General features: G+C 47.0%; 1 protein-coding gene across 1 annotated transcript in view; it reads left to right on the forward strand.

Annotated features, from left to right (window-relative positions):
* Nucleotides 1–231: 231 nt before the first annotated feature.
* TMEM154 (transmembrane protein 154) overlaps nucleotides 232–18798 on the forward strand; it is a 40667-nt gene continuing 22100 nt past the window's right edge. The window contains exon 1 of the mRNA XM_081090938.1: nucleotides 232–394. Within this exon, the coding sequence (XP_080947064.1) occupies nucleotides 325–394 (70 nt within the window). The 5' untranslated portion in view covers nucleotides 232–324. The remainder of the gene's footprint in view (nucleotides 395–18798) is intronic.

An 18798-nucleotide genomic window follows, 5' to 3' on the forward strand; every position in this document is an offset into this window, starting at 1 on the left:
CTCAGATTCCAAATGACACCTGAGCACCGACACCGTTTCCAAGGGGACAATTTCCAAAATCAGAGACCCACGGCTGGGCCGGGGCTGCAAAGGGCTTGGGAGGCGTGCTAACTGCATCAGCAATTGAAGAGCAACTTCTCTTTTGCAATCCTTGCTGGTCTGACAGGCTCCTGCAGAATTACATCACTTCCTAAAAAAACAGGCAAACACTTCTCCTTCAAGTTAGCACCTACCCAAACAAGCAGGAAACAGGAAATGTTCACGTTTCAGGGAGGCTGAAGCCAGCGCAGCATCGTGCGGGAGGGAGCGCCCAGGCCAGCTGACATGAAGGCTCCCCGTGCTGCCCTCCTCTGTGCCCTGATAATCGCACTCTTCCTCACTGGCCGGGCTCAGGGTAAGCTACCTCCACTGCAGGAGGAGGATAATGAAGCCTTGTTCGGTGCCCCAGGCTCTAGAACTCTGCCGGGGAGGCTAACACCCAGAAAGTGTAATCCTTTTTTTGTGAAAGAAGTGGAGGAAATTCGAACTGTCTTTTTAAGGTGGTGGGGTGGGAGGGTGAACTTGCCTTTCCCTGCAGCTATGAAATCGCGCTCTAGCTCGATCGCTTACTGTGACCTCCCTGCAATCTTTTTGTCTTCTAAGATATGTGGGTCCCTGTAATTTACCGGCTTTAATGGGCATATTAAGAAAACCATAAAGTCTTTGGCAGTTCATGGAAAAGAATGTTTCATTCAGCTGAAACGGAGAAATAATAATACATTTGATTTTAATAGTGTGGGCTGAGAAGTCTGCTGGTTTCAAACACTCCTCAAAAAACTGTGGTATGGAGATTTACTACTGGAAAGTATACTAAAGAAAAACATACGTTTAGAAAAATGCAAACAGGAAATTATCTGAGGCGTTCCCAGGCATCCACTCTTAACTTTTCAAGAAAGGTCTTTCATTTGTTTTTCTTTGATCTTGCTACTTTGGGGGACTATGTCTTTGAGTTGATTGTTATTGATGCTTTGTTTAAAAAAGTGATATGATAATAATTGCAAATCAATGCTACTGAAAAAGGCAAAATGTTAAATCTAATTCTTTTGAGCTAAGAGCAGCTATTGGATACCCTTGGCAGTTAGAGCAAGCATGGTCACCCTCCAGTGCCTCTTACGGTTGTGTTGACTCGCCCTTGGGTAAATAAACTTGCTGCCCATGGTTTCTTCAGGGCATGCTACCTGCTTCTGGTGTAGGGCAGAACTTCAAGCAACAGGCAAGTTCTCAAGCTGCGGTTCTTTAAATAGGATGGGGCACTAGGCACTGATGATCTAACAGATGTGACAACTTCCCGGAGATTAGCAGTCAGCATGCAACCACCCCCACCCCTCCAATTTCTCTTTCCCTGTGAGTGCTCTGCACATGGTCCCTCCAGGCTTTGAGGTGGGAGATGAAAGGTGAAAGGCAAACCATTCCAACTGAAAAGGTGTTTGGTTGAAATTGAGGTTAGCGTTTAAAGTAAGTTTGGGGGACAATGTTTCATGCACAAAGTTTTGGAGCTGGAAGGGAGCCTAAAGATTATGCAGCTCGAGCTGCACTGGGGGTCCAGGGGAAGAAACCGAGGCAGAGGAATTTGTGATGTCTGAATCCCCGCTGGTCAGACTTTCTGACGTGGACTCCAGGGGGCCAACCACGCCCCCTGCCAAGACCATTGAGCTAGACTCCCTTCTCCTCAGGGCATCCCTCAGCACACCCAAGGAAGTGGAGCCTCGCCATTCCATTTCCACCTCTTGTAACCCTTATGACTACCACAAACACCCCCCTGAGAGTAATATTAACCTTGCCTGAGGATTTTCTTGAGCTTCTTAAAAATGAATAGAAGTATTTGCAATTGGGGAGATGCAGAAGAAAAATCTGAAGAGACTCAATCCTTAAAACTTCTCTTTCTGAGGCCCTACCTGATCATGTGACTCTTCCACTTAAAGACCTCCAGTGGCTCCTCTTATGCTCCTTGGACTCACACCAATCTCCTTCCCAGTGGCACCTTCTTCCATGTGTCCTCCCACTCCCTAGCCACACCCCTCTAGTCACACTGAGCTGTAGTGTTGACAGGTAGTGTTAGCATGTCAGAAGTCAAAGACAAAAGGCTGCATTTAAATCACAGATGATAATCTGCACTGTAGTTGAGCACAGGGTTTATCTAGCTAATCCAACACATTTATTGGGCCCTTCCTGGATTCCCCAGGTCTGAAAATACAAAAATGCCACTTGCAAAATGCATGTATAATCAAAGGGTATTACTTTGAGATTAGTCAAGGAAAAGACTACTCTAAATGAATATATATTTTAAAATTAATTAATGTATATCCTTTTGATCTGATGGTGCCTAAGACTTGAGGATGTGAGTTGGTTTATAGGTGTCACACTTGTATTTCCTTGGGTTCTTCAAAAATTACCTTGGAACTGTCTGGTGGGAGAATCCAATCTCCTGAACAGCCTAACTTTCCCTTGCAAGCATATTGAGGGATATATCTCAAATGAGGCCTTTAGTAACCACAATCAGGCAATTCCTTGAGGCCTGCCTCATTACCTCTGAGTCAGCATCCTTCTCTTTATGTAGATTGAGAGCCTGATGAAGAATTGATTACTATCCCAGTGAGTAATCCACTTAGAAGTCACCAGGAGAGAAATGGGAAAACACCTTTTCTGCGATTTTGACCGAACAGAAGAGCATAGTTAAAGGAAAGCTCTGGGCCCAGGTATCTTGGCCAGTGTCAGATGCTAAGAAAGTTCAGACTCAAGGTGACATTCTGCCTCCGGAGTGAAAGGAGACATGCCTACCTCATTCCTTACCCTGAGCCCTGTCAGTGTCAGCCTAACACTATCCGCAAGCTAAAAGCAACTTGTCAGATACCAAAGGCATGGGATTTATTAGCTGCTGCAAGCAGGATGGTTTGTAGAAAGAAAGTCAAGGGCAGAAGGCAGAAACAATGTGGCTGCCACTGTTCAGGTGGCCAGAGTCAAACACCGGATTGGACAGAGAGGGCTGGGAGATAGTCTGGGCTGATTCAGAAGAGTAAGAACCATGTAATTACTGACTAATGAACCTTCAGAAGGAGATAAAGAACAGGAGAACATACCAGTTGCATAAATGAAGTGGCACTTTCTGACACTGTCCTTATTTCAATGAATGTGACTGCCACCTGCGATTGTCTGGGACAGTCCCAGTGAAGCAGTAATAGTGATGAGAGGGAACATACGCAGTGCTCATTACATGCCAGGCACTGTTCAGACACTGTCCATGAACTAATTCATTTAGTTCTCCTAACAGCCTTAGGCAATGGGTACTAGTATCCCTGTTTTACATATGAGAAAACTGAAGCACAGAGAGGTTAAATGATTGGCCCAAGGTCACACAGCGAAGCAGTAGATCTAAGTAAAATTCAGCTTCAGGAGCCTATGCTCTAACCTTATACTATATTGCCTCTGGGTTTTCAGGCTATGTGTCTAGTTTCAGGTTTGGAAAAATACGTCTCTGGTGGCTTCCCAACCGTAGGTAGACACATAAACTCTTGGCTGGGCTCTAAGGTCACTTACCACATGTTAATAAAGAAGCTGTATGTGGTGTGGTCAGGGACTGGCTGACAGGAAAAGGAGTGGTGAGAGTTGGGTTAAACTTTGGCCTGGAGAGGGGGAAGGGAGAGGCTGAAAGGTATAGAGTGAACAAAACAGAATCTGGGGATTAGCATAGTTAACACCAGAAGCAGGTAGGCTAATGTTGAAGTCACTGGGTAAGAGGCTTCAGGGTGTGGGAACCAGGGAGGAAAAGCCCAGCCTTGTTGTGGGAGAGAGCTGACCCCAAGGACCAAACACACACACATAAGCAGAGAGGGATTTGCTGAGGCTTAAAGTCCCTCTGTGTCTAAAAGGATGACCCAGGAAATCAGAAGAGGGCAGAATCTTGGCTGGGATGAGCCCAATTCTATAAAGAAGCAATGCAGCCTGCAATTTGCCTATTTGTGTATAGTTTGTATAGTTTCCACCACCCTCAACTGTTGGCAAAATGTGGAGAAACAGGAACTCTGAACCGCTGGTGGGAGGGTAGATTAGTGCCCTCACCTAGTCTGTCTTGCAGCTTAACACATCCATTGGGCTTTTAATTTCAGCTATCATATTTTTATTTCTAGAAAATCCTTCATCTATATTATAGATATATTATAATATACTAGAGGCCCAGTGCATGAAATTCATGCGCGGGGGGGGGGGGGGGGGTGTCCCTCAGCCCAGCCTGCACCCTCTCCAATATGGGACCTCTCGAGGGCAGTCAGACGTCCCTCTCACAATCCAGGACTGTTGGCTCCCAACCGCTCATCTGCCTGCCTGATTGCCCCTAAATGCTTCTGCCTGCCAGCCTGATCACCCCCTAAACACTCCCCTGCCAGCCTGATTGCCCCTAACTGCCCTCCCCTGTTGGCTTGGTCTCCCCCAACTGTCCTCCCCTGCAGGCCTGGATCCCCCCAAACTGTTCTCCCCTGCAGGCCTAGGTCCCCCCAACTGTCCTCCCCTGCCAGCCATCTTGTGGCAGCCATCTTGTGTCCACATGGGGCGGCCATCTTGTGTGTTGGAGTGATGGTCAATTTGTATATTACCTCTTTATTAGATAGGACTAGAGGCCCGGTGCACAAACATTTGTGCACTCGGGGGGGAGGAGGGGGCCCCTCAGCCCGGCCTGTGCCCTCTCGCAGTCTGGGACCCCTCTGGAGATAATGACCTGCTGGCTTAGGCCTGCTCCCGCGTGGCAAAGGGCAGGCCCAATCCCTAGGTGCAGCCCCTGGTCGGGCTCAGAGCAGGGCTGACTGGGGAGTTGGGGCGCCTTCCCCTGTCATTCACAGAGCAGGGCAGATTGGGAGGTTGCGATGCCACCCTCAGTCATGCTCAGGGTAGGGCTGATTGGGGGGTTGGGGCACCGCCCCCTGTCACACTCAAGGCAGGGTCGATGGGTAGGTTGCGGTGCCACGCCGTCATGCACAGAGCAGGGTTGATCAGGGGGTTGGGGCGCTGCCCCCTGTCACGCACAGAGCAGGGCCCATCAGGGGGTTGGGGAGCTCCCCCGGTCACGCACAGAACAGGGTTGATCAGGGGGTTGAGGAGCTCCCCCTGTCACTCACAGAGTAGGGCCGATAGGGGAGTTGGGGCACCGCCCCCTGTCACACTCAGGGCAGGGCAGATCAGGGGGTTGGGATGCTGCCCTCTATCACCCACAGAGCAGGGCCGATCAGGGGGTTGGAGAACCGCCACTGTCACACTCAGGGCAGGGCCGATGGGGAGGTTATGGCTCTACCCCGTCACACAGAGCAGGGCCTGTGGGGGGGGAGGGCGGTTGGGGCGCCGCACCCTGTCACACACAGAGCAGGGCCAATCAGGGGGTTGAGGCGCCGCACCCTGTCACACACAGAGCCGCAGGGCGATCAGGGGGTTGGGGAGCTCCCCCCTATCAGGCACAGAGCAGGGCTGATAGGGGGTTGGGGCGCCTTCCCCTGTCACGAACAGAGCAGGGCCGATAGGGAGGTTGTGGCCCCGCCCCCTGTCACACACAGAGCCGCAGGGCGATCAAGGGGTTTGGGCGCTGTCCCCTGTCACGCTGATCCCGGTGCTGGGAGGCCTCGCAGCTCCGCTGATCCCGGTGCTGGGAGGCATATTACCCTTTTACTATATAGGATAGAGGCCTGGTGCATGGGTGGGGCTGGCTGGTTTGCCCTGAAGGGTGTCCTGGATCAGGGTGGGGGTCCCCACTGGGGTGCCTGGCCAGCCTGGGTGAGGGGATGATGGCTGTTTGCAGCTGGTCACACACCCTTCAGGGTGGGGGTCCCCACTGGAGTGCCTGGCCAGTCTGGGTGAGGGGCTGAGGGCTGTTTTCAGGCCGACTGAAGCTCCCAACTGCTCCTTTTTTTCTTTTTTGTTTTTATTCTGGACCAGCTTTAGCTCTGGCTCCAGCTCTGAGGCCTCTGCTGCTGAAAGCAGGTGTCTGGTTTGTTTGCGTTCTATAATCGAAACAATGTATAACTCCAGCTCTGAGATCCCGGCAGACTGAAAGCTGGTTTCTGGGGTTTCTTTAGCTTCTATATTTGTTACAATGTTTCTTAAACTGCAAGCTCAGAGGCCGGCAAGGCAGGAGGGGAACGTTGGAGTCCTCCGTCACTGAAGCAAGCAAGCCTCATGTTAGTTTCAAGCTGCCTGGCTGCCGGCCGCCATCTTGGCTGGCAGTTAATTTGCATATTGCCCTGGTTAGCCAATGGGAAGGGTAGCGGTCGTATGCTAATTACCATGTTTCTCTTTTATTAGATAGGATTATATATATTGTGTCTTGGTTTTATTATTTTCTTGTGTTATTTGTTTCTTCTTTTATGTCTTTATTTTATTTATTTATTTATTTATTTTTCAAATAATTTTTTATTTTATTTATTTATTTATTTATTTTTATTGCTTAATGTATTACAAAGGGTATTACATATGTGTCCTTTTTTTTTTCCCCGCTCTTGACAATCCCCTGGCCTCCCCTACCCCCCAGTGTCTTATGTCCATTGGTTACGCTTATATGCATGCATACAAGTCCTTCGGTTGATCTCTTGCCCCCCTCCCTCTGCCCCCCAACCCTCCCCGGCCTTCCAGCTGCAGTTTGACAATCTGTTTGAGGCAGCTCTGCCTCTGTATCTGTTATTGTTCAAAAGTTTATAATGGTCTCTATTATCCATGAATGAGTGAGATCATGTGGTATTTTTCCTTCATTGTTATGTCTTTATTTTAAACACTAGAGGCCCAGTGCACAAAAATTTTTGCACTCGGGGGGCGGGGTTCCTCAGCCAAACCTGTGCCCTCTCGCAGTCTGGGACCCCTCAGGGGATGTCCACCTGCTGGCTTAGGCCCGCTCCCCAGGGGATTGGGCCTAAGCTGGCAATCAGACATCCCTCTGGCAGCCCAGCAGCCCTCAGGGGATGTCCACTTGCCAGCGGGGAGCAGACCTAAGCTGCAGTCAGACATCCTTAGTGCTGCTGAGGAGGCAGGAGAGGCTCCCACCACCGCCGCTGTACTGGCAGCCATCAGCCTGGCTGTGGCTGAGCAGAGCTCCCCCATGTGGGAGCGCCCTAACCACCAGAGGGCAGCTCCTGCATTGAGTGTCTGACCCCTGGTGGTCAGTGTGTGTCACAGTGACCAGTCATTCCCAGTCTTTCTGCTGTTAGGGTCAGTTTGCATATTACCCTTTTACTATATAGGATAGAGAGGCCTGGTGCACGGGTGGGGGCCGACTGGTTTGCCCTGAAGGGTGTCCCGGATCAGGGTGGGGGTCCCGCTGGGATGCCTGGCCAGCCTGGGTGAGGGGCTGAGGGCCTTTTTCAGGCTGGCCATGTTCCCCGGTGACCCAAGCTCCCAGCCGCTCCTTTTTTTCTTTTTCCCGGATTTATTTATCTTCTATAATTGAAACTTTGTAGCCTTGAGCATAGCCCAGGGCTGGCCAGGGCAGGTGGGAAGCTTGGCTTCCTCCATCACCAGGGGCAACCCAAGCCTCCTGGTCACTCCAGCTCCATGGCCACCATCTTAGTTGGGTTAATTTGCATACTCTGATTGGCTGGTGGGCATGGCTGGTGGGTGTGGCTTGAGCATAGTGGAGGGATGGTTAATTTGCATGTTTCTCGTTTATTATATAGGATATTATTATTTGATAACTTTTATCTGAAGATTTTGTAGACCTACTAGTATTCTTGTTGTTTGTATCTGTCAACTCCTATTCATGATGGAAATCTTGGGGCCACTGAGGACAGAACCTGGCACACAGAGGGTGACTCACCCTATGTAGCAGAACCCCAAATTTTCTGATCCTATCACCAAGCTACTGTAAATGCTAACCAATACAACCCTGCCCTGTTACCACAAAATAGAGTTTGAAAGAAACTCAGACAGGGATGTGCTGGGCTTGAGGAGGGCTGGTGCTTGGATCTCAGACTTAAACCTCAGCTTGGGATGGGGAGGGGCAGGCCTCTGGAGTCACAGAAGGCGGCGCCCAAACCTTATTAAAAGTGCAAACCAGAGTTAGCAGTGGAGCCAAGTCACTAATCAGAAGCAGGTAATCAAGGAGACCAAAGTGATTGCCAAAGAGAAAGAAGCAGACAAAACCAAATTCAAAACCAGAGGAGGGGCCAGGCCCACAGTGTCAGGATGATGGATGATGGTGGATCAGCCTGAGTTGGACTTGGAACTTTACTGAAATCACTGCAGTTGCTTATTTTTTCTCCCTCTTTCCCTTTCTCTCTCTCTCCCTCCCTCCATGCCCCCCCAAGCCCCCCCAAGCACCCCCCCCCCCGCTGCCTTTTGTATTTTTCTTTAATCTTCAAGCCTCCATCTCTGGACAGTCCTGTGACAACCTTCCTCACTGCTCTCCCTGTCTCAACCAACTCCATAGTAACCTCAAAATAATAAAAATAGCAACTGACCTTTGAGCTAAGGATGATTTTTTTTTTATTTTTAAATAATTATCTTTTAAGAAATTACATAATAGCCTGTATTTGGCCTCTTGGCCTCAAGATCTAAAATACTTATTCTGTGACCCTTTAAGAAAAAGTTTGCCAACCACTCTAGTCAATGTGGAAATATTTAATATAATACCGTGTTATCCGTTTCATTTTTCTCTATTCTTTTCGATTGGTATACATTCACCATGAAAAATAATGCGATAGCCTGTTGCGTTCTTTCCCAGCACTCCCATGACCCCATCTCACTCCCCTCCATCGTTTCTTTCCAGAGATTTCCCCAATCTCCCTGAAAGACATTTTCATTGTCTCACTTGCCATTCATTTCTTGGCCCATTGCAATCTGGCTACTATGTCAACCACAGCACTTGCTTTATCTGGGATACCACTGCCTCTTAATAGGTTAATCCACAGGACCCATTTCCATCCTAAATTTACATTTTTCTCGGTGGCACTTAGCATAATTAACCAATTATTGAAACTCTCCTCTTCCTTGGGTCCTACAACACCATATTGGCTATGTTGCCAACTAACAAACTTTAGAAGAATATTTAGGCTGAGTCCTAGATTAGTCAGGGAAATAACAAGAAACCATCTCTGGAAAAAAAGAGAAACTATCCATGAGTAAGTAGAATAAGAGCAGGAATCCAAGAATGGACCACCGGTAGAGAATTTATCCATGTGATTCATCCCATTAAAACAGGGGTCCTCAAACTACGGCCCGCGGGCCACATGCAAATACAAATATTGTATTTGTTCCCATTTTGTTTTTTTACTTCAAAATAAGATATGTGCAGTGTGCATAGGAATTTGTTCATAGTTTTTTTTTAAACTATAGTCTGGTCCTCCAATGGTCTGAGGGACAGTGAACTGGCCCCCTGTTTAAAAAGTTTGAGGACCCCTGCATTAAAACTAAATGAAAACAAAATCATAGGATTACACTGATAAATATTGAAAAGAGGTTAATAAGAGAGTGAGAATAGCACAACATCAGTTACTCAAGCTGTAATACTAAAAATTCTGACTACTTGAGGTGCATTGGCTACTTGGGATGGAAGGGCAGGATTGATTCTCTTTCAAGATGAAATAGGATCAGCAGCAAACCAGCTTTGGAGACCTGTTCAAGGGCATTGCCGATCCTAGAAAATCTCACCCACTATTTTGCTCCCCTCAGACACCTCAGGCACTTGCTTCCTCCCTGACTCTCCAAGAAACCTTCACACAATAAATAGACTCTTGCTCTCTGCCCCACCATAGGTGGGTGACAGGGAACTTTTGGTTGCACCTTCTCCTCATTCTTCCTGTAGCTCATGGTGAAGCTACATCAGTAGCCACATCCCCTTTCCCTGCTTTCCTGTTCTCTGATTTATCACAAAGATACATCTACCACTTATTTTGTGGTTTGTTTCTGGCTTGCAGTTGCCTCTCTGGCAACGCTGAGCTTGTGCTGGTGCCATGCCAGGACGGAGGGCCGAGGTGACCCACACACGAGCCCAGCCACTTTTTCCCATGGGCTGTGTTTCTCCCTTCCCCACTCAGAGGGAGGCTGGCCTAGGCAGCAGGTAGAGGGGTAGGGCTTGGCAAGGAACATAGGTTATTAAGTTACTCTTTTAAATGGTAATTTTGAAATTGAGAGAGAGGGAAACCTATTCAAGTTAGTAATGATAATAATTTCCTTTCATAATCCTTGATCCTTTCATTTTTAAAGCACTTTGTGTCTACTATCCCACTGATGGTAGGAAGAAGTTTTAAATGTTAAAAGTGTGTCTGTATCCTGTCCCATAAAAATACATACATTCCTGCCCTAGCTGGTTTGGTTCAGTGGATAGAGTGTTGGCCTGCAGACTGAAGGGTCCTGGGGTTCGATTCCAGGTCAAGGGCACATGCCTGGGTTGTGGGCTCGATCTCCCCGTGGGTGTGCAAGAGGCAGCCAATCAATGATTCTCTCTCATCATTGATGTGTCCGTCTCTCTCTTCCCTCTCCCTTCCTCTCTGAAATAAAATATATATATAAAATGCATACATTCCTGGCCCAGCTGGTGTTGCTCAGTGGTTGAGCATCAGCTATGAACCAGGAGGTCACCGTCTGATTCCCTGTCAGGGCACATGTCTGGCTTGCAGCTCGAATCCCAGTAGAGGCATGCTGGAGGCAACCAATCAATGATTCCCTCTCATCCTAGATGTTTCTCTCTCTCTCTCTCTCTTCCTCTCTGAAATCAATAAAAATATATTTAAAAATACATACATTCCTTTAATTTTCTAGTCACTACAGGCCAGAATAGGATTGCAGTGCACAAAAATGTAGTTGGATGGTGAAAAACCCAGCTTTTCCAGATGGTTAACTTCAAACTAGAGACAGCCTGAGGTCTTGAAAAGTCTGATTAGATATGAGCAAACTTTCTCTAAAAAAAAATCAAAATAAAATAGAAACAGATATCAGGGCCTTTGTGGAGTGTTTTAATCCTATATAATAAAAGCCCAGCGACCATAACGGCAGAAGGTCCGCTGGACGAGTCACTATGAGGTGTTCTCGGTCCCTCCCCCCGGCCAGCAGGCTCTGAACACCACCATGTGAACGGGGAACCAGGGTGGGTGGCAGGGGATGCGGGTGGCACCAGGCCAAGGCCCCCGCCCTGCCAGTCGCCCCACACACAGAGGGTGATGGGTGGCAGGGGGGGGGCTGGCGAGCGGGGAGGAATGACTGACCTCTCAGTCCCTCCACGGCCATCAGGCTCCCATCGCTGGATGGTGAGTGGGGAACCAGGGTGGGTGGCTGTGGTGGGCAGGGCCGGCTGCCGGCAGCTGGGGAAGATGGCCCTGATCGCAGGCTAGGCCTAGGGACTGTACCTGCACACAATCTAGTCTGATAATAAATTGCAAATGCGGGTGTGTATTTCTTAAGGCAATGAGGTAAAAATACAATTTGACTTCACAAGACGATTCCCAGAGCAGATGACTGCATGAAAGCATCTTACCAGATGACCCTCCTCAAAATAAGCAAAAAAATAATTTTTTTAACAGTCTTTTAATATAAGGCATTTTCACTGCCGATGGCTGACATGAAAGGGTGTACAAAACGTCGGCACTGCTCTACCTAAACTAGCCTTCAATATGTAAAATCTGCCATTAACGTTCTGTGCATGCTTTTGCCTTGCATCTGTTAAACCAGCTGTTTATTCTGACGCTGTCTTCTTCAAGTGAGTATGTCAGGAAAAGCATATCAAGCGAATGTTTTCATTTAATAAAAACTGTCAACTACGCAGTACAGCCGAGCTTCCAACGAAAACTACACTCTCTCCACAGTGAGCATCCGGTTCCCAGGAGAACCAAGTCCCTTGGCCTCTATACGTGGAAGCCATGGGGAACACTAAATCCCCTGCCAAAAGCATAAATAAACAAAACTAAAAAATAGAAACATGAAGTTTCATCACTAGGGATTCACAACTTTGCGTTAAACAATTCCTCTCTCGTACCCCAGTGTCTTTAAAAAAATTCATGTAGTTTTTTGAGAGAAGACCACCTTTGATTCCTATTTCTCTTCATGATAAAGAATACCCTGTGTGTTTTCCTGGCAGGGGGTTGATAGATGGAGGAGGGTGTCAGACTCCTTTGCTTTTTAAATATATTTTTATTGAAGGGAAAGAGAGAGAGAACCATCAATGATGAGAGAGCATCATTGATCAGCTGTCTCCTGCACGGCCCACACTGGGGACTGAGCCTGCAGCCCAGGCATGTGGCCTGATCAGGAATCAAACTGTGACCTCGGTGCTCAACCACTGAGCCACCTTGGCCAAGTGGATGTTAGACTCTTGATAACAAGGTGAGAGGTGTGACTTTTTACCTCAGGCTTATATGGCCTATTTTACATTTTCTAAACAACTGTTTTTGAATGGCCACGACACAGCAGACAGGTTCCAGGTGTTGTGATAGATGTAGTGTGAAACAGTGGAGGAGACAGACAATAAGCAGGTATGGTACATGAGTGATGATTTCAGACACTAAGCAATAACTTAATACTGTTTTGAGACCAAGTGAACCAGAGACAAGACAGAGCACTTCAGAGACAGTGTCATCTGGGGTCCGTGCAGGAAGGTGTCCCAGTGGCCCAACAAGGAGAGTCCTCCACTTTCAAAAAAAGGGAAGTGAGTCATTTGCTTCACCGAGAAGCAGTCATTTCCTCTTAGTGATGATGCTGAGAGCAGTGATAAAGGTGGCCACGTGCCCGCTCTGCTGCTAGAGCTGCCAGGCTCCCCCACCCATTCCCCCCATTTTCCCACTTACAAGGATTCCCCCAGGGTCCTCACCAGATGTGTGAGATAGGAGTCCCAGATTGTTTGCATGGATATTGCCAATAATCATTTGTAACTGACTCTATACACGGTGCAGCTTATTGTCTGGATTAAAAGTAAGTGAAATACTTCAGCTTAGTTTCATCATTCACATGACCACTCCCATGATCTCTTCATAATGCTCCATTATCTGAGCAGAGAAAGAGAAATGGTGGGAGGGAGAATTCCTGGGAGAGCTTGTGTTGGGGTCATTTAAGACAGCCATGATGGGCCACCTGAAAGGAAGAGAGAGCTAGGGCCAACCTGCCTCCTTGAGCCCCACTCCCGCTCCTCCCCCGCTCCCCCCCCCCCCCCAATGATTCCACAGGCAGGTCTCACATAGGGTACACAGCCACACCAGCTGACTCTCTCATAGCCCATTTGCTCTTAATACACTGTCCTTGCTTTTTCTTCTTTTCTGTACTTTTGGTCGCTGATGCCTCTCTCTTCATTCTCACATGTGATCCTCTTCATCTTTATCTACTGCAGCTTCTTCTGTTTTTACTCCCCAGCCCCACCCCTTTTACTCTGAAATATGTTCAAACTTAGATAAGAAGATACAATAGTAAAATGAAGAAGTTACATCAGGCAGATTAGTCTCCTGGAAAACAAGCAGATAAACAGATAGGTCTATAGATGGGGAAAGAAATGGGTGGAGAACAGAGGAAATAGCAAATGTACGGACACCTGGCATGTGTGTGGTACCTTGTGGGTTATACAGCATTTTCATGTTTGCTCTTCATTCAAACACCTTGGATAGGCAGAGCAGCAGGCCTCCTTTCTTGGCCTTTAGGAAAGGAAGGGCTGGAGAAGTGAGGGGCTCTCCCCAGGCCCCACAGCTAGAGAGGGCAGCACTGTCTCAAGCCACAATCATCCTCCTCCTCCTCCTCCTCCTCCTCCTCCTCCTTCTTCTTCATTTATCTTTATTGTTGAAAGTATTACAGATGTCCCTTTTTACCCTTCCATTGTTCCTCATCTACCCAACACCCTACTGTACTATTGTCTGTATCCCTGGGTTATGCATATATGCATGTACATTCTTTGGTTAATCTCTTCCCGTTACATCCTGTCCCCTACACAGTTAAGCCTCCTCTTCTGAATCCAAATCCTTTTTTCCACGATGCCATGGAGATGCCCAGGAAGTCCTCACACAATAGATGAATTGCTCTACACCTTCTGCAGGGTTCATTCTGCAACTCATTACCTAAAAGAGAGTTCTGGGTTCCTCCACAGTGGTGTTGGGCTCTTAAGGTTGTACATGTCACTTCTATCCAAGAAGCATAGGATGGCTCCTGCAGGAAGTCACTGTTGACTATAATGGGCCTTAGCAAGTGCTTCTTGGTAAAGACTGGGTCCCTGGTGTCTTAGGCCACACAGTGTCAGAGGGTCCCATGTCCATTGGGTTAAGAGTTTCTGTTAGCCCATAGTCCATGGGAGGAACTTGTAATGCTTCGGAAAAAGTCCCCCAGCTGCCCTCTGCCAGCTCCACTCCCATCCCTACTCATGTGACTTCAGCTTCTCTCTTGTTTCCACCTTGATTTTGTCCACCTCTGCTTTTCTTCCTCTCACCTTTGTCCTCCTGATTACTGATTTGATTCTATGGCCCACCTGGTTTTCCTGTTCCCCGTTGAGGACATTTGATGCTTCTGGCACAAATTCTCAGGGCTGATCCCCAACGTTTACAACTTCTCCCTCTTTCCCATCATAGACTCCCTGCTTACCCAGCCTTTTCCTGACTTCATCTCTGCCAGTTCTCGTGTACGATGACTGAGCGAGAGCTGTCTTGGAGAAGTTGTGAGAGCACACCACCAAGAGTAGTTTGGTGCTGTTCCCCTTCCCACTACATCCAACACCCTCTTCTCTGGGGCCCCCACTCTTGAGATACCCTGCAGAAAATACTTGCAAATGTGTGAACTGGAGGGTGTACAGGCCTGTTTGTTGTAGCATTATTAAAAATACAAAGAAATGACCTAAATCTCTATTAATAGGAATAGGTTATACTTCCAAGTAACAGAAGACAGCTTTCTATATGCAGACATGGAAGAATCTTTGAGTCAAATTTTAAGTGAAATAAACAAGAGGCAGAACAAGATTTAACTTCTTTTGCTACCATTTGTGTTAATAAAACAAGAAACGATACTTGTATAGGCACAGAGTTTCTTGGGAAGGCAGCAGAAACAGTGGCTATCTCTGGGGAAGGTAATAAACTGGGGAAAGGGTGGTAGTGAAATTTCCTTGCTGAGCTTAGTACCATGTGTACAGCACCTATTCAAAAATTCTAATGAAAAACAAGATCGAGGCTTTAGAATCAACATAAAGATGTGGAGATAGATGGGACCTTGGGGATCACTCCTGTTGCACAGATTAGGACATTATCATTAAGGGGTAAATAATTTGTCCAAATTCCCACAATTCCTAAGTGAAGAGCAATGACTAAGCCCCTCACTGTCACTGGGCACCTATGCTCGAGGGCATGCAGAGTCAAAACCCTACGTATCAGTGGGACTTACAGCATGAATGACGGTGTTATACTCCAGCCCGAGACATTCAAGACTCAGGTTCTTCACACTGTAAAATGTGAACAAGAGCCCTAGTTGGTGTGGCTCAGTGGATAGAGTGCCGTCCCTGCGGACTGAAGGATCCCGGGTTCAATTCTGATCAAAGGCACATACCCGGGTTGCAGGCTCAGTCCCCAGTAGGGGATGTGCAGAAGGCAGCCAATCAATGATTCTCTCTCATCACTGATGTTTCTCTCTCTCTTTCCCCCTCTCCCTTCCTCTCTGAAATTAATAAAAATATATTTTAAAAAATGTGAACAAGAAAGTTGTGAAGATTAAACTAGGTAGTGCATGTTTATCCTAGTGCCTAGCACATACTAAGCACTCGATAAATGTCAGTGGCTGTTGTTTATTGCTTTGAGGCTATTGTGGAGGGTTTGGGCAGGGAGAGCTGTGAGGAGGGTTGTCGTAGGAAAGTCTGGAGATGAAGGCTTGCAGAATAAAGAAAAGAGAGAGAGACTTGATTCTCATTTATTCAGCCACTAGAGAATTTTACTGAGCAAATGATGTTTAGCATGGAAAACATACATGTGAGAGGGATATTGCAGAGAGAAGTTCTGGCCCCTTTCACTCAAAAAGGCCACCAATGGCGAGCAGTGACCAGCATTGTCTCTCATGCTGAAAAATAAACGTGCACACCTAGGACCAGCTGCTGCCCTCCTTTCCACTTCTCCCTCATTTCCTGTCGTCAGAAAGCCCTCATTTTCCCTGCTAGCCTATTTATTTTCCTATTTTCTTTTCTTTGGGGCCGCGGGTCAAGTGGTGACTGAGCGTGCCGGGTGTTCCACTGGGAACTTGCTGGCCTTCCTTGGAGAGGCACTGGGAAGACCCTGCATCCGGCAGCTTCGTTCACAGCGGTCTGGGCTGAGAAGCCTGGCGAGAGCTCTGGCAAAGCCGAGGCTTCTGGGGAACCCTTCCTCTCCCTTGCCCTGTAAGCCAGGAAGCCACCTCCTTAGAAACTGATGGGCAAGAAAAGGAGGTCCCCTCTCTCGTTCACCACTTTGTGACTTGTAATCATTACATTCCAGCCAGGTTCTGCGATCAGCCCTCCTAGGTTCACACCCTCACTCCTCCGTGATAGCTCTGTGATGGTGGGCAAGTCCTGTAACCTCTTTGCCCCAGTTTCTATCTGAAAAAGTGGTGAGAACAAAATGAATTCATCCAGCTAAAAGGCAGAGCACAGGGCTGGGCTCTTAGTAAGCTCTTTACAAAGGTTAGCTTGGGATGGTAGCCGCAGAAGACAGCAAAAGAAATAAAAGGGAAATCTGGGTGTTTGAGAAAGATCCATAAGCACTGACCTCAAGGAAAAGGGTCATTATCACCAACTCCACTTGTGTATGTACCCCTCCCCCATAACCCCCACCCCCTTAGTCAGGTCTTCAGTGGCCTGGATTTTCAGTAAAAAATGCAGTTTGGTTCTAGCAGTCCTGCAAGCGAATGAGTTTAATGAGGACATTGCCCTGGTAGACAAATATCTTTTCCTGACCCAGGATGATATGTGAGATATCAAAGCTTGAGTGAATACAGTATTGACTTACTTTATTTCAAAGACATAAATATAGGACAAAGTCACTTAATCCAGAAGGCAGAGGTCAATAAATGGTAGATTTTTTTTTTAATCCTGCTTTTGGTACATTCAAGTGAGGAATACCAGTTAGTTATATCCTGCAGTTTGTCATTGCATTGATCACTCATGTGATTATAAAGTGGATTCCCTGGTCTTGGGGAAAACGGAAATGTTTATATATATACTAGAGGCCTGTTGCACGAAAAGATTCGTGCAATAGGCCTTCCCTTCCCCTGGCTGCCAGCATTCGTTTTCCTCTGGCACCTGGCACCCAGGCCTTTGCTCCGGCCGGAGCTGCCTTCAGCGTCTTTGCTGCTCCGGCCAGAGCTGCGTATGCAAATTAACCGCCATCTTTGTTGGTGGTTAATTTGCATATCTCGCTGATTAGCCAATGGGAGGCGTAGTGATGGCACGGTCAATTAACTTGTTTGTCTATTATTAGATTAGATAACCAAAATAATTAGACTGGGATCAAACAAAGGTTTTATAAATCAAGTCAGAGGAATCCGTTGTCAAACAGTAATGCATCTAGACAGGGTACTGGATTGCCTCTGCTGTCAGCAAACTGTGGCTCGGCAAACCACGGCTCGCGAGCCACATGTGGCTCTTTGGCCTCTTGAGTGTGGCTCTTCCACAAAATACCAACTTCTGCGACAAAGTTTCAATTGCACTGTACATGCATGCCTGCACGTGGTATTTTGTGGAAGAGCTACATTGAAGGGGCCAAAGAGCCGCATGTGGCTCGCGAGCTGCGGTTTGCCAAGCCGCAGTTTGCCAACCACAGAGCTAGGTCATTCTATGGAGCACTGGTCTAGCCTGTAGTAACAGGGCATAGTTTAAAACAGCCAACTTTTCCATTTTCATAACACCTTAGAAAGAGCTTTCACGAAAATTAACTCATTCGATACGTGTTCTGTAGCCTAAACTCATATTCTGTTTTCCTCAACGGGCCCTGTCTGAATGATAGGCAACATTGTAACATGACAGGGTGAAAACCTTTAGCCCACCTACCCATGACCACCACATAGCCAGGCGAGGAAAGATCTTCCAAATAATAGTCCTTTCCAGTGCTGTGATGAATCACAGGATGGTTTTCCAACACAATCTGAAGTTCAAACAGAATTAATGTGCTTAGAGTTTCTATATAGGGGAAGCTCTAAAGATTCATTTTACTAAATAAATTTAAATATTGGTACCATTTCTTTAGTCTCTAAATTCCCCTTGAGAATTTCACTTTACAAAGGAAGTACACATTGTATTTTTATTTAGAATCCAGGAGGATTTCTGTCAGATAATCTCAGAGGCAGACACGTTTCTCGGCAGCATGTGAGCCCTGACGCTGAAATCGAAGTAGTCGCCGCAATTTCAAAAAATTATTTTCCATTGATAGGTAACCTTTTATTCAAAGTGTTATGTGGCAAGTACCTACAGTACATGTGGGCTTCGATTTATTCAGAAATGTTATTAAAATATGATACCCTATAGGACAGTGATGGCGAACCTATGACATACTTGTCAGAGGTGACATGCAAACTCATTTTTTTGGTTGATTTTTCTTTGTTAAATGGCATTTAAATATATAAAATAAATATCAAAAATATACGTCTTTGTTTTACTATGGTTGCAAATATCAAAAAATTTCTATATGTGACACAGCACCAGAGTTAACTTAGGGTTTTTCAAAATGCTGACACGCCGAGCTCAAAAGGTTCGCCATCACTGCTATAGGAGGTGTCTTGGAATATGACCCATGACAGGGCAAAGGTTTTTAATGCCTTTGATGAAATGTGTCTAAAGTATCGGTCAAGGCTAAACTGCCTGCATTTGTGGGAGGTTTATCTGGACTC

Source organism: Myotis nattereri, assembly GCF_964212035.1.
Source record: "Myotis nattereri genome assembly, chromosome: 5".
NCBI lineage: Eukaryota > Metazoa > Chordata > Mammalia > Chiroptera > Vespertilionidae > Myotis > Myotis nattereri.